Raw genomic sequence first — 16,620 nt, forward strand, 5'->3', positions numbered from 1 at the left:
AGAAGAAAAAAAGGGGAGGGGATATGTAGAATACCATATATAATCATCTCAATTGATACAGAAAAAGCATTTGTTAAAAATCCAACCACCATTCACTTCTCTTTCTCTCTGTTGCTCTCTCTGTCTATGACAGAAACAGAAGAAATTTTCCTTAATCATTCAATAATCTATCAAAATATCAAAAAATACAAAATAAGAAAATAATCTATCAAAAATCCATAGAAAATATCATACTCAATAGTAAATAGCAAGTTCATTACTATTTGACATTTTACAAGAAATATTAAAGACATTAATATTAAAGATATTGTTTATTAAAAGACAAACTTTAGTATATATATTTTGGACACACAATTAATAAAGATGTAATTCTGTGACATCAATAACTGAAAGAGGTAGGGACAAAACTTGAAAGGAGGAAAGTTTTGTATATTATTGAGGTTAAGCTGGTATAAATTCAAGTTAGAATGCTATAGCTTTAGGATGATAAATGTAATCCCCATGGTAGCCAAAAAGAAAATAGTTGTATAATATATACAAAAGCAAATGAGAAGTGAATTAAAATATTTACTACCTAACAACAGAATACACATTTTTCACAAGTGCACATAGAACATTTTCTAGGTTACACTATATGTGAGGCCACAAATGGACTCTCAATAGATTTTAAAAGTTAGATATAATATAAAATATTTTATCTGGCCACTATGGCATGAAGTTAGAAATCAGAGCAGAAGGAAAACTAGGGAAATTCACAAATTTGTGGAAATTAAACATACTGGGTTTTGAAGGTTTATTTATTTTGAGAGAGTGACAATCCCAAGCAGGCTCCACTGTCAGCGCAGAGCCCAATGTGAGTCTCAGTCTCATAAACCATAAGGTCAGACACTTAACTGACTGAGCCAACCAGGCACCTCAGAAATTAAACATACTCTTAAACAATCAGTAGATCAAGGAAGAAATTATAAGGGAAATTAGAAGATTCTTGAAAATGGGAATGTGTTACATCAAAATTACAGGATGCAGTGAGAGTGGTGCCAAGGAGGAATTTTATAGCTATAAATGCTTACATTAAAAAATCAGACAGATCTCAAATCAGCAATCTAAATAAACAACTTCAGGAACTAGGAAAAGAACAAACTAAACCCAAACTGGGAAAAAGAAAGGAAATAATAAAGATTAAAACAGAGAAGTGAAATAGAGAATAGACAAACAATAAAGAAAATCAATGAAACCAAAGGTTAGTTCTTTAAAAAGGTCAAAATTGACAAACTCATAGGTAGATTCACTAAAAAAAAAAAAAAAAGGAATAGAGAAGACTCAAGTGACTAAAATTTAAAAAAGGTAAAACTCCTGAGTCTATTGAGAAAGGATTTTAAGAGGATACATGAACAAATGTACATCAACAAGTTGGATAACCTAGATGAAATGGATAAATTCCTAGAAACACAAATTCAATCAAGAATGAATCACAAAGAAAGAAAATACAGTATCTGAATCAGTCTATAATCAGTAAGCAAATTAAATTAGTAATCACAAATCTGACAAAGAAAGGCTTTGATCCTGATGGTTTCACTAGTGAATTGTACCAAACATATAAAGAAGAATTAACACTATACTTTCTTGAGGTTTTCCAAAAATTGAGGAGGAGAGAACACCTTCTAACTCATTTTATGAGGCCAACATTATCTTGATACCAAAGTCAGACAAAGATACTACAAGGAAAAAAACATACAGGCCAATATACATTATGAACATTCATGCATAAATCCTTAGCAAAATACTAACAAAGTGCAACATATTAAAAATATTATACACCATGACCAAATGAGATTTATTTCTTGGATGCAAAAAGCAATCAGTGTTATACACTAACCACCTTAACAGAATAAAGAGGGGAAATCACATGATTATTTCAACTGGTGCATTTGACAGAATTTGACACACTTTGACATTAATAATACTTAACAAACTAGGAATAGAAGTAAAGTACCTCAACATAATAAAAGCCATATGAAAAACCCACAGCAAACATCATATTCAATAGTGAAAGGCTGAAAGCATTTTCTTTAAGATCAGGACCAAAGCAAGAATTCCCATTTTCACCACTTCTTTTCAACATAGTACTAGAAGTCCTAGCCAGAACACTTAGGTAAGAAAAAGAAAAAAAAATGCATCCAAATTGGAAAGAAAGAAGTAAAATTATCTGTTTGCAGATGATATGATCTTATATATAGGAGACCACAGAGATTGCACACACACACACACACACAAACCCTGTTAGAAATAAATGAATTTAGCAAAGTAACAGGGTACAGTCAATATGAAAACATCAGTTGTATTTTATTTTATTTATTTATTTTTTAATATTTTTATTTATTTCTAGGAGAGAGAGACAGCGTGAAGAGGGGAGGGTCACAGAGAGAGGGAGACACAGACTTGGAAATAGGCTCCAGGCTCTGAGCTGGCAGTCAGCACAGAGCCCGACGCAGGGCTCGAACCCACGAACCGCGAGATCATGACCTAAGCGAAAGTCGGACGCTTAACCGACTAAGCCACCCAGGCGCCCCCATCAGTTGTATTTTAATAACAATGAACAATCTGAAAAGAATTAAGGAAGTAATTTTATTTACAATAACATCAAAAAGAATAAAATACATGGGGATTAACATAATCAAGGAGGTGAAAGACTTGTATAATGAAAGTTACAAAATAATGCTCAAAGAAATTAAAACATAAAGGGAAAGACATCCTATGTTCTTAATTTGTAAAACTTACTGTTAAAATGTCAATAGTACCCAAAGCAATCCACAGAATCAATGCAAACTCTTAATGATGGTTTTTGCAGAAATAGAAAAATCCATCCTAAAATTCATATGGAATCTCAGGAGCTCCAAATAGTAAAAACAATCTTGAAATAAAAACTAATTTGGAGAACTCACAATTCCTGGTTTTAAAACCTACTAAAAAGCTGCAATAATCAAAAGAGAGTAGTTTTGACACAAAGACAAACATACAGTGGAACAGAACAGAACACTCAGAAGTAAAGCCTCACACAAAAACTGCCACATGATTTTTGACAAAGGTACTTAACAGCATTCGATGAGGAAAGGGCAGTCTTTTCAACAAATGGTACTGGAAAAATTGGATATCCACAGGCTTTGTTGTCTTAGATATGACAACAACACAAAAAGACAAATTGAGCTTCCTAAAAATTAAAAACTTTTATGCATCAAAGAACACTGTCAACAGAGTAAAAAGATAATCAATGGAATGGGAGAAGATATTCCCAAATCATATGTCTGATAAGGGATTAATATCCAGGACATATAGAGAACTTGTAAAACTTAACAACAAAACAAACAACCTGCTTCAAAAATTGACAAAAGATGTGAATAGACATTTCTCTGAAGAAGATGTACATTAGTTAACAAGCACATGAAATGATACTCAACATTACTAATCATTAGAGAAATATTTCAAAGAACAGAACTGGGCAATAAAAATTCTTTAAAAATACAAGCTTATGTTTTTGATGTAGTTATTAAAAGCAATTTTCAAATGAAAATCACAGGTACCATTTTGCACCCATTGGATTGGCAAGAACTAAAATGTCATTCAATGCTAAGTATCAGCGAGAATGTGGAACGAAAGGAATGCTCACGCATGGTTGGGCAGACATAAATTGACACAACCATTTTGGAAAACAACTTCATCTTAACTAGTAAAGTTAGACATGAGCGTATCCTAGAACCTGGATTTCCACTTCTGCACATGTGCACCTGAAGAATGTTCATGCACTAATTTTTCAGAAAAAAATGTCCACCCCTTGTTGAGATGAGCACTGGATGTTGTATGTAAGCGATGAGCCACAGGAATCTACCCCAAAAACCAAGAGTACACTTTACATACGGTATATTAGCCGATTTGACAATAAATTATATTTTAAAAAGAATAGAAAAGAAAAAAGTCCACCAACAATGGAATGAATAAATGCATTGTGATATTTTCATAGAGTGGAATATTATACAGCAGTATAAATAAGGGTATTAAAGCTACCTATTCATGAACATTGATCAATCACAAAATCTAATGCTAAATGAAACCAGAAAGTCACAAAAAAATGAATCTATTCTATGTAGAGCAAATAATGAACAGAACATTGGCGACAATAAACAGGGCAATAAAATAATGCATCACTTTGAAGTATATGGTTCAGTGGTATTAAGTACATTTATATTGTTGTTTAGCCATAACCACATTGTTTAGGTATATATTCATAAGTGATCAACTTTAAGGGGGGAAAAAAAAAGAGTGATTAACATCAAATTTTGGAGAGCAGTACCTTTTGGTAGGTGATTGGGGTGGGGTCACATAAAGGACTTCTCTATGTTAAGCTGTGGAGTAGGTCTTGAATTTTTGTCTTATGGTTATTTTTAAAATGTGTGGGGGCGCCTGGGTGGCCCAGTTGGTTGAGCATCTGACTTTGGCTCAGGTCATGATCTCGCAGTTAATGAGTTTGAGCCCCACATTGAGCTCTGTGCTGACAGCTCAGAAACTGGAGCCTGCTTCAGATTCTGCGTCTCCCTCTCTCTCTCTGCCCCTCCCCAACTCACGCTCTGTCTCTCTCAATAATAAACATTTAAAACATTTTTAATGAAAAAAATTAAATTAAATGTGCATATGTGTGTGTTAAGAACAATACCTTTCCCAATTAAAAAAATGTTAGAGTGCTAAGGAAACACATAAAGAACAAAGTATATCTATTATATTTAAATGCTTATTTAAAACTCTCATCTTGATAAATAGCAGTTTTGTGTAATAGACACTAGCAACATGCAGAATCAACAGGAGGCAAAAGTGCCAAAGGAAAAGGTTTTTAAATTAAATTTGTTGGATATATTAACAATTGTGTGCAAAGTTGGTATAAATCAAATAATTATATGCCATCCAGAACATGCAGCACAAAAAGGAACAATTGATAAAACTGGGAGAAAAAGTAAAACATGATCATTTTAATTACACTAATATGTTTGCTATTTTAATTGCACCAAAATTGGTGCCAAGTCATAGGCCAGTTACAGAGGTCTAGGAGGTGCGTGGGGGGGGAGGGGGAGTGTTCCTCTCAACCAATGACATCAGTACTCTTGGGTAAACTATTAAGTCTTATATCCAAAAGAAAACAAGAAGAAACCTGCAGAAAAGAAACCATATAATTAGAAGGCAAGACGGTCTGATTTATGAGGAAAGATTAAAGGATTTAAGCACCACAGTTTGGCTAAGTGATGACCAAAAGAGAGCATGATAACAGTCTGTAAATATTTGCAAAGCATATACCAAGGAGGGAGGATTTGTTATTTATCTTGGTGCAAAGTTGTTAAATGGCCATGAATGGTCGATGTTAAGGAGAAGGAAATTCAAGCTATCAGGAGACTTCCTGGTTGAAATGTATGAAATCAAGAGGCTGGCTCCCTAAGAAATAATGGCAACTTCATTATTAGAGCTAGTTAAAACAAAATTTGGTGCACACTAGAAGATTCACAGGGAAAAAAGGCTTTCTTTTATCAGGACAAAGTACTGAGAATAGGTTTTGTTAGTTTTATTCCAGAGGATGAAAGGGTTCTGAAATATTCTCTAAGACATTTCTGAAATTTGAGTCACTACTGAATAAAAATGTAAAATAATAAAAATAATTAAACTGATAATTCCTCTTACCATCCTCTTCCTGTCTTTTTGTTTTGCTTTTCTTATTTTTCATTTTGTTAGCTTTTACATTATGAACTATTTAAAGCTTAAAAAGGTGTAGATAGTGATAAGTAGCCATGTACTAACCAAATGGATTGAGATATTACACATTTGAAATGTTAAAGCAGCTTCTGTAGCCCTCCCTAATCTTATTACCTTCCTTCCCCACAAGAAATAATGTTCTTCATTTAGTTTATATTACTCCTATTTAAACCCCTAAAAATTTACCTCATATGTAAATACTCTTAAGTAATACATACTGTTGCTTTAAAACCTGTACAATACAGCATATATCCTACATTCAACACGTTTTTATCACTCAACTTTAGGTTTTTGAGATGAATCTCATTTGAGTCTTATAGCTATAGTTCATTCATTTCCAAAGCAGTGTAGTCTTACCTTGTAAAAATATATTAAAATTGATTCTCTCGCCATATATTAATGGCCATTTGTTTTCCAGTATTCTGAGATTACACGCAATACTGCAGTGCACCTGCTTGAGCACAGTGTGAAGGTTTCTCTAGGAAAGCAGTCACAAGGTATGTGCACCTTCACCTTTACTAGTGATTGTTCCTCCTGCTGTTCATGAACGTTCCTTTACTCCACATGTCTAACAACGCTTATTTTCAGACTTCTGACTGCTGTTATTCCAATAATAGTGACATGTTTATTTATTATGGTTTTAATTTGCATTTCCCTGATTAAAACTTCTTTGATTAAGTTGAGCACTTTTCACATGTTTCTTGGCAGGAATGGAATTCAGAATATCTGCTGACCCTATGTTATGGTCAATCAATAGGGGTGCCATGAATACCAACACTATTTGTAGTTATTATTTTTCATCTTGTATGAATTGCATGTCCATATACCATGTTATATTTCTACTGAGTTGTCTTGTTATCATAGAGATGAATATTTTACATGTTCTAAATTAGTGCTGCCCAACAGAACTTTCTGTGATGCTAAAAATGTTCTATGTCTACACTACAATGCTGTATATGGTTATTATAGACTTGAAATGTAGTTAATGTGACAGAGAAACAATATTTGATGTAATTAATACCCACTTGTGGCTAGTAGCTATTATATTGTATAGCATAGCTATACATATTAATCCTGTCATTCATATATGACATATAAATATCCAGTTTTATTTACACATTTGAAGCCAAGTATACAATATTTGCTTTTGTGTCCGCTTTTCTTCCTAATTAACATTTTCCATGTCATTAAAACAGACTCTTAATAAATAACATATTTAATCCCATAAAAGTCCTATAAATGATATCACCATTTCTTTATTAGTAGTAATTTAGATTGCACACAGTTTTTCATAGTTGTCAATTACAATTTTTGCATAATATTTTGTAAGCATTTTCTGTTATTTCTTTATGTGAGATTCATGCAAAAGTGAAACTGTGGGAGAAAGAGCATGAGCACTTTAAAGACTTGATACAGATCTTCCAACTTTTTTCCAGGGAGTTTGTTCAGTATTCACCAGAAGGATACGAAACAGCTTATCTCACCAGAACTTCACCAGCATCATCATATTAATTTCTAAATATTTGATAATTATATGATTTAAAATATTGTTTATTTTTTATTTGGCAGTCTGTTTTTCATGCATTTATTGGCCTTTTCTTCCTTAGGTGTATTTTCTATTCATGTCTTTTACTGTTTACTGCCATCTTCATATTTTTCTATAAACTGATAAAATTTCTTTACTAAATAGAAATATTATCTTATTTCTCCAGTCTTTCTTTTGACTTCAAATTTTATATGTGATGTTTTGATACAAAATACTTTTCAATTTCCCCATTTTTTATTTTTCCTTTGAAATTTCTTATATTGTTTTCATCTTAGAAAATCATTCCTGGAAGCTCTTTCTGCCCACAAGTTCTATCCCCATGCTTTAATAAAATCACCTTTTTGCACAGGAAAGAAAGAAAGAAAGAAAGAAAGAAAGAAAGAAAGAAAGAAAGAAGAAAGAAAGAAAGGAAGAAAGAAAGAAAGAAAGAAAGAAAGAAAATCATTTCTTATCCATAAATGAAGTAGATACAAATGTTCCCTTCTAAGTATTGCTTTTATATTTAATAATTTATATGAAATTCATACAAGGCATGAGGTATAAAATTTTTCTCCAAAATGGTCCATTTTTCTAGCATTATGCTATGAAAAGCTTTATTTATTTATTTGATACTACATCTTCCCCCAAAAAACAATTAAGACAATTCACTGAAAAATATTTTTTTCCTTCATTGGTTGTAATGTCTCTTTGATCATACATTAAGGTCTTTTTATCAGGTATCTAATCTTTGTTATATATTTATTCTACCTACAGTTGAGTTTATATCATAGTGTCTTAATATTTTGATATCTGCCAGACAAGTCCCTTTTGACTATTCTTATTTACATTTCTCATAACTATTACTTTCTGTATATCCTTCTACATCAAGTGTACAGCCATTTCAATCACTTACAAAAATCAGCTACCCACTCAAATGCTTATTAGGGTATTAAATGTCTAAATTAATTTATAAAGAACAGGCACATTTATAATATCTAACGTACTTATCCAGGAAGGTGGTATGTCTTTTCACTTAAAATTTTCATTTAAAATAAAATGCTTCTGCACAGCAAACAATCAACAAAACTAAAAAGCAACTTACTGAATAGGAGAAGATATTTGCAAATAACATATCTGATAAAGGGTTAGAATCCAAAATATATAATCAACTGATACAACTCAAAACCCAAAAAACAAATAATCCAATGAAAAAATGGACAGATGATATGAATAGACACCAAGAGACACATTAAAAGATTCTCACCATCTCTCATCTTCAGGGAATTGCAAATCAAAACTACAATGAGATATCACATCACACCTGTCAGATTGGCCAAAATCAAAAACAAAAGAAACAACAAGAATTGGCTGATGTAGAGAAAAGGATGTAGAGAAAAAACAAAAAACAAACCACCCTCTTGCACAGTTGGTAGGAATGAAAACTGGTGCAGCCATTGTGGAAAATAATATGGAGGTTTCCTCAAAAAATTAAAAATAGAACTACCTTTACAATGTTTCCCAGCTAAAATCAGTCACCTCTCTTCATCTCTAGAACTATCATCCTCGTCCAGATATTCTTTCACCCAGACTTGTGCACATATGTATAACATGATGCTCCTCTTGTTTGCCTTCCCATATGTCAGTGGTTGACATTAGGTAACGTCAGAGACATTTTTGGTTGTCACAAGAGGAAAGTGTGGAATCTGGTGAGTAGAAGCCAGAGATACCGTGATGTTGCTAAACACCTTACAATGCACAGGACATCCCTCACAACATAAAAGTATATAGCCCGAACTGTCAGTAATGCCAAGTTTGAGAAATCCTAAACTATACTGTTACATCTATTCCTTCACTGTTACTCTTTTCCCCAATTCCACTCCCCAAATTCCCACTTATTCTCAGTTCTTTCCTTCAACCACTCCTATGGAAAATGTCCTTAACCACTTAAACTAGGTTAATACCCATGACACCCTTTATAATTGCATATAATTACTTTAAAAGATATATTTTCCTGCTACACTGTAAAAGAACAATTCTATCCATTCACTGTTTTGTTCCTTAGTACTTATAACTCCATATATCTATTGATTAATATCTTGACCATGAGTTTTAAAAAGTAGAACTTTATTCAGAATTTGAAAAAAGCAAATGCATCTTTCAGCATCAGTTTCCTTACCTGTAAGTTAGTAACACTAATTACACTACCTCATTACCCCTACCTCACAGTTAATAATGTTTCAATGAACTGAAGTATATATAGATTGACAATGAAAGTCTCACGTCCTGAGCAGGTTATGATGGTTGATCACCCCAAGTACCAAACAATGTTTAAAATGTCAGCTTTGTTAAACAAATATTCTATTATCATTTTTAAAAGTATTTAGAGTAGTTCCGAGCCTTTAGAAAGCCCTTGTGCTAATTTCTATAATCATCATGGTAACGATCGTTATTGCTGTTGCAGTCTTTGGAAATATCAGCGGTATGACAGCCTAACAAATATATTTTATTTTAAATTTATTAACAAAATCTACACCCAAATTTGTAGTGCCTTCCTCTAAGGAAGAAACAGTACACTGGAGAAACAGTTTTTCTTGTATTCTGTGAAATGAGCCTTGCCGTGCATGCACTGTAACAGCTGATGGCTAACTCGTACCACCGACCTCATCCAAGTGGTAAAAAGAACACCTGAGAGAAATTACTTAAATTCCCTATTGACATAAACTTCAGTCAACTGAAGTGTATTTCTAAGTCAATATTTTTGCACTTTCACAATTGTTTATCTAATAAAGAGCTATTATTTCATTGATAAAAGAGCAATCTAGAGGATTTTATTATGTAATTAGCCATTAACTGTATTAAAAGCACTGGTGGGAAGAAATTGGTCATTTCAAAGGGTTGGGGGCTTTATATTATTCCTTGAGATAATATGCTTGCATCATTTCACCAAACTAATGGAGTTACAATTTACCTCAGGTCCAGATTTACCACACAACACATTGTCATGTGCCCTTAGCTCTGTGGCACCTCTTTTTAATGATTAGATAACTTGAGGATAATGAAGGCCTTATCGTGTGCCTAATTAGCCATGCAGTCCCTAATGGTAGTCTAACTCATTTAGATAAAGTCAGTTTGCTGATCTGTTCTTTGGTTGGGGGTGGGGAGAGGGAGGAGTGTCTAGGGAGAAAGTGTGTAAGTGTGTGTGTGCTAGAGAGATGTACCCTTTCTCCCTAGCTCCCACCTCCGCCATTCACCCTGTCTCCACACTGCACAAGAGGTCAGCAAGCTAACTATACATACACACACGCTCACACAAAGTGGTTAAAACAAACCACAGCATAACATTTGGGTTTCTTGATAACTATTAAGGGTTTTGTCTAAATGGGTGTATTCCAAATAGCAATTCCTTCCATATCCTTAGCGTTAGGCTTTTTGTTTATATTCAAATGGAAATTTCTTGGATCTGTAATGGTCTTTTTTTGCAGTCACTTAAGTATCTGATATTAGGTGAGAATAAGAATAACTGAAAAATTAGCCCTCCTAGGTTAATTGGAAATTGTTCAGTAGGTCCATGTAAAGAATCATAAGTAGTCCCCAATCTAACTTAGTTCTTTCTGAAATTTTCAATCATATTAATGGGCTCCTAATAAATTAACATTTTTTCTATATTTACCAACGAGGATGATTAGCATTATTTAGTTTGTAGTACATATTGTAGCAGATAAAATAATGATGAAAATAATTCTTACCTCATTCTTCAACTTGCTTCCAGAAAACCTTAAAAATCAGTATATTCTCCATTAGTTAACATATAAATATACAGTTTTAGCAATCAAGGAAATGCAGAGAACTCACAAAAGTGGTAACTACAGATCATGAGTAGTAAAAAAAAAAAAAAACAACCTGGAGAGAAATCTCCCTGATTTTCAAAGAGACCCAAGCATTCTTATCAACTTACTTAAAAAATAAGTCTATTAAGGAAAAGTAAATGAAGAATATTTAAGGAAATCTGATAGGGTATGCCAAGAACACTTGATATTAAATATTCACTTGTGTTCTAGCCTTTATTTTCAATCTGCAGTGAGTCATAGCCAGTAGCTGCCATTATGTACTTCAACATGTCTTAGTTCATCTTAGTATGACTCAGGTGAATAAAATTATTTTTATTCACAAGTTACTTTACTTTTCAGAAAAAATTATTCTTTTGAAAGCAACGAGCAGTTCTTGGTAAATCTACCATATAAGGCAATCTCAGAAGCAGATTTAATTTTTCAGAGCTTCAATATTTAAAAAATAGTACTTATATATTATCACTGGTTTTATTGCATGTCACCCCAGCTATCAATGACCTCCTCCTGATAGTTAATGATAAGTTAGAGAAATGTGTTCTTTATAATCATTTGTGTATTTCCTTTCACAAAGACTCAAACAGGACAGTAGCTTTATCTCACTTAAGGTAAACTGCTATTCAAAGTACGTATTATTAAAGATGAGTTATTATACACTTTTCATCTTTGTAAGGTACTTATCAAGCATATAGGTTTTTATTTTATTTTATTTTATTTTTAGTAGGCTCTACAACCAATGTGGGACTTGAACTTGACCCTGAAACTAAGAGTCACATGCTCTACCTACTGAGCCAGCCAGGCGCCCCAAGGACATAGATTTTTAAAACAGGTTATTTCTTGGGGAAAAAAAATACATTTTCTGCCTTTATTTTATTGAATCAGTCTGAAAACAGACTCAGCCTTAAAAGTAAATACTAATTTAAAAACAATTCTGCTTACTTGATTATTTTTTTCATCTCTCTGAGGTATGTTCACTATTAATTTCTCCTTACTTGATTATCCTTTTTCATCTCTTTGGGATACCTTATTCACTATTAATTTCTCATTAATGATTGCAAATTACATAAATTACCCAGTAATCTAGACCATATCATTGTAAATGTCCACACAAAGTTGAAATTAAGGTCTGATGCTTAAAAGAAAACATTTCAATAAGCAAAATGAGAAAGTCTTTTATTTAATTGCTATTATACATATTTCAGGAAATGTAGAGAATTTGTCTTGAAGAAAACAGAACTCTACCTTGTCAGGCCCTTTCCAGAATAAACGGAGTGGTAATATGCACTGCTCTCTTTGATGCCAATCCCGTAATAATGATACCTAGAGCAAGGACAGGAACCAGCTCTGTGTTAACGAGGGAGTTTTTTGAAGGGAAGAAGGAGATAAAATACAGTTGAGGGAAAGCATAGCTAAGAACTGCAACCCTTTGATCATCTTCCTTTCCTGATTTTTTTTTCAAGTAGCATCTTAATGTGCTAAATCCTTTTGATAGTCATTAGTCCTACTTATGATCATATTTCTGGCTTTCTGGCTCTGGGATTAAAAAAGAAGAACAGCCAATCCCCTTCTAACTCCTAAAAATATAGACTTCAAAAACCAAAAAATTTATAAATATAGACATTTAAATATAACTACCCAAATTTGCAAATGTCAGCATAGCATCCAAGTATATCAAGTGCCATTCTGCAAATTTCTGGTTCAATTTGAATTTAGTCAATTGAAAAAGAAAATGATAGCTTTCCTTTATGGTATATTTATTGGATGGAGGAAAAAATATGACATTGTATGAGGGAAGATATTATTGTCATGCATAGGAATATGTGTGAAGCATGTGATCTTTCAAACCTTAATTTCCTCATGAGGAATGAGAAGCCCAATTCCCTGTCATTTTCACTTCAAACTTTTGTGCAACAATGAGGGAAAAACTCTACCATGAATCAATGGAAATATAAAGCATGGAATGTAACAGTGTCACTTTATTATAAATGTGTCTGTGGATCCTGAGCCACCCACAGGTATAACATGTCATCAGTTCTCAAGCTGTAGTTCATTCTCTTAAGCGCAGGCTCCTGACTTATTACATACCCAAATACAAGCACTACAAATGCTACAAATACAAACACTACAAATATACAAAAGCTAACCAAATAGTGGGAATTAGTAAGGATGGCTGAAGCCTGCTAACTTCTGCCTTCCCTCTCCTTCCTCAGCCCCAATACAGGCAGCAGCACCACCTACTTGGTTACCTATTGTTTCAATTTGCATTCATCTAAAATCAGGCAAGGAATGAAATAAAAGTGAATAAAGGGGTTGCCAGTGGACTCCAGTGTAACCATATTTAGAATTTCATTACTTAGCATCATCATCCAAGTTTAAAGTGGACAAGACAGTGTGGATCTAAGTTTCAAGGCCCCTTTTCTGACCTTAACAATAAAAAAGTAAGTAAATAAATAAATAAAGATAAAGAAAAGAGTTGGCACAGCAAGTCCACCCTTAAACATTTCCAAGGCCCAGGACAAGAGTACAAATGAAAGCCCACATACCATATATTTATATATTCAAATCTAAATAAAGCTATAAAACTGCTAAATAAAATAACCCTGTCCTCCTAGCTTGACAGTTTACTTCCATATCGATCTGGTAGGTGGGTTTGAATTTACAATTCTTCCATGTGTAAACACGGCGGTGGGAGAAGAGCCACCCTCAGCCCTTCTCTTCACAGCCCCAGCTCTTTTCTTCACTGTGCGGAGCCTCCTGTGAACACACAGCCTCCATGTCCAAGGTCAATCCAACCTTCCAACCACCACCACCAAAAAGCTGCCTTCTGGTGGCTCAAGTCTACGTATACTGGTGGAGCACAGCTCCCTTCTCAGGATGGACGAGGGTAAGAGCCCCACATAAAAAGGAGAAGGAAGGCCTGGGCTCTTTGGACAGAGAATTCTGGGGCTCTCGGGACCTGGAATGTGGGCTAAAAGGAGCATGTGGTCTCTCAATGGACACATTTATTCAGGCTATGGACCCCTTGTCTCCTGGGGAAGAGAACAGCTGGAGGACGGCCAGAATAGAGCCCCCTAAACTGTGAGGCCCAGATATGGGTTCTCTCCCATTATTCTAAGGGCAAAGAAGTCACCTCTGATGACCCTAGCCTATCTGAGATGGAGAGAAAACAGTTTTTAATTGTGAAAAAAAATTACACATATTATATAAATGTTTTCAGAAAAAGCTGGTATACTTGAGAACCAGTAAGGGGCAATGATCAAGTTGACTGGTGATATTTTATGATTTTTGCATACTGGGAACAAGTTTTCAATATAAGGCAAGAAGTAGCTGGTTAACCTAAAACAGAAGAGTTTTGTTTTTTTTTTAATGTTTACTTATTTATTTTTGAGGTGGCTGGGCAGGGGGAGGGGAGAGGGACAGAGAGAGGGAGACCGAATCTAGAGCAGGTTCCACACTATCAGCACAGAGCCTGATGCGGGGCTCTATCTCATGAACTGTGAGATCATGACCCGAGCCAAAGCTGGAAGCCTAATGGACTGAGCCACCCAGATGCCTCAAACAGAAGAGGTTTATAACTGCTCCAATTTTACAATACAGAAAACAATCCTATAATAGCAGAAGAAAAAAGAACCCATAAGGTACAGTGGAACAGAGGGGGAAATGGAGGAAATTCAAAAGTGATGAAAACCCCAATATATGGAAATGACTCAAGTCTCCAATGAGAAACTAAAGGAAGAAAACTTATATAAGTCATAAAGACCATAACAAAAGCAGCTATATTAACAGAAATAAATAAGAGAAAGGCCTAAAAACCATGAAAAAAAAAGAGCAGATTTAGAGGATATTCGGCAAGTATATTATAATTAGTTAATGAACCTGAGTCTGAAATAAATATTAATATCTCCTTTATTAAATTTTAGAACTAAGATTTCAAAGGGAATGTCTTTATATTAGAAGAAATATAGCAAAGGATGTTTGAGAACAAGGGGATCTATTGCAATGGAAATATATTGTAATTTCATTTTCTCTTGCAAAGTTTTCTATTTATTCTGTAGATACTATAGTTTAAATAACTATATTTCATCCACTTGCTGAAGCAATATACATTAATCATTGCTTTAAAAGTTGATAATTTCCTTTATTAGAACTTTGATCTTTTGTTTCTCATCTGTAATTCTTATTCAATATATAGATAATATTATACCATGGTAAAGTGGTTTGCCATGCAGATTTGAGAAGAAATTACATTGCCTGATGGTAGACAAAAGTCATTGGACAAGTCAAAGGGATGACCAGGAGTTCAACAAATATTAGAAGACATACTGTGTCCTGACGACTATGCTAGATGTCAATACAATGAAAAAACAGACATGGAAAATCAAGTCAGAAATGTGCTTCTGAATTGCACCTTTGTTCATGGCTTCTTGAACCCAATCACTTGTCAGTCATGGAATAGTGACCACACTGAGTAAGGCACATTTGACTTCCACTTTTAAACATCATCTGATGTAAATTTACAATATTTTGTAAATATTGCAACATCCTTTAGCACTCAATAATACTGACTAATATGAATTTGTAATTTTGTCCTTACTTCTGACTTTTAAGGAAAGGGTATTCTAATTGCACAATTCATTTGTTCCTTATTTTTTCTAAAATGACTGTATTATTTTGCCCTCTTCTTTCCAATCATAGGCAAAAACATCTTTAAAAATGGAAGTGTGTATGGAAACCAACTTGACAATAAACTACTTGTAAAAAAATAATTAATTAAATAAAATAAAAATGGAAGTGTGTAATATTTCCAACTACATTCAGAGCCAAGATTTTACATCTTAAGGCCCCACCCCACCCCAGCAAAAGAAAATCCTTTTAAAATAATGTATTTTATTAGTAGGCCAAATATAAATGCCGCTATCGACCCAGACACTCACTGAGCGCTCTTTGTTTCAGTGGGTCACATTGCCTCCGTACTCAAGAAGCAAAAGATATATACATATCTTTTGCATAATTTTGTATCTCAGTTTTATATGTGATTATAAATTCTTAAGTGAAAATATTTTAAATATGTTTGCACTAAGTATGAACACTTCCTCTTCTAGCTCAGCACAAATCATATTAAGCAAGCATTGGTAACTAACAAGAATTGTTAAGACCTATACCATTGATCTGGATTTTTCTTACTTGACAATCCATATGCAAACAAGGACTCTTTCTAGAATATAAGCTCCCTATAATAGGAAATCCATAAACATTTGTTGAATAAATAAATAACATAAAAAAGTTAAAAATAATTATATGTTATAAAGAACACCTTAGAAACAAGATTTTTCAATTAAGGCCATGCATATAGTATCGTATACTTAAATATATCAGCACAATTTTAAATTTGGTAGAGATTAAAGAATGTCTTGTCTAACATGATATAAGGAAATATACTAACTCCTTTAACCCTACCACAAA

General features: G+C 33.5%; 1 protein-coding gene across 1 annotated transcript in view; it reads right to left on the reverse strand.

The window, feature by feature from the left end:
* RFX6 (regulatory factor X6) overlaps positions 1-16,620 on the reverse strand; it is a 52,545-nt gene that overhangs the window by 24,395 nt on the left and 11,530 nt on the right. Inside the window, exons 5-6 of the mRNA XM_077770867.1 lie at positions 12,400-12,477; positions 11,059-11,086 (exon numbers count right to left, since the gene is read on the reverse strand). Of these exons, the coding sequence (XP_077626993.1) occupies positions 11,059-11,086; positions 12,400-12,477 (106 nt within the window). The remainder of the gene's footprint in view (positions 1-11,058; positions 11,087-12,399; positions 12,478-16,620) is intronic.

This window comes from Crocuta crocuta, unplaced genomic scaffold (assembly GCF_008692635.1).
Source record: "Crocuta crocuta isolate KB4526 unplaced genomic scaffold, BGI_CrCroc_1.0 scaffold562, whole genome shotgun sequence".
Classification (NCBI taxonomy): domain Eukaryota; kingdom Metazoa; phylum Chordata; class Mammalia; order Carnivora; family Hyaenidae; genus Crocuta; species Crocuta crocuta.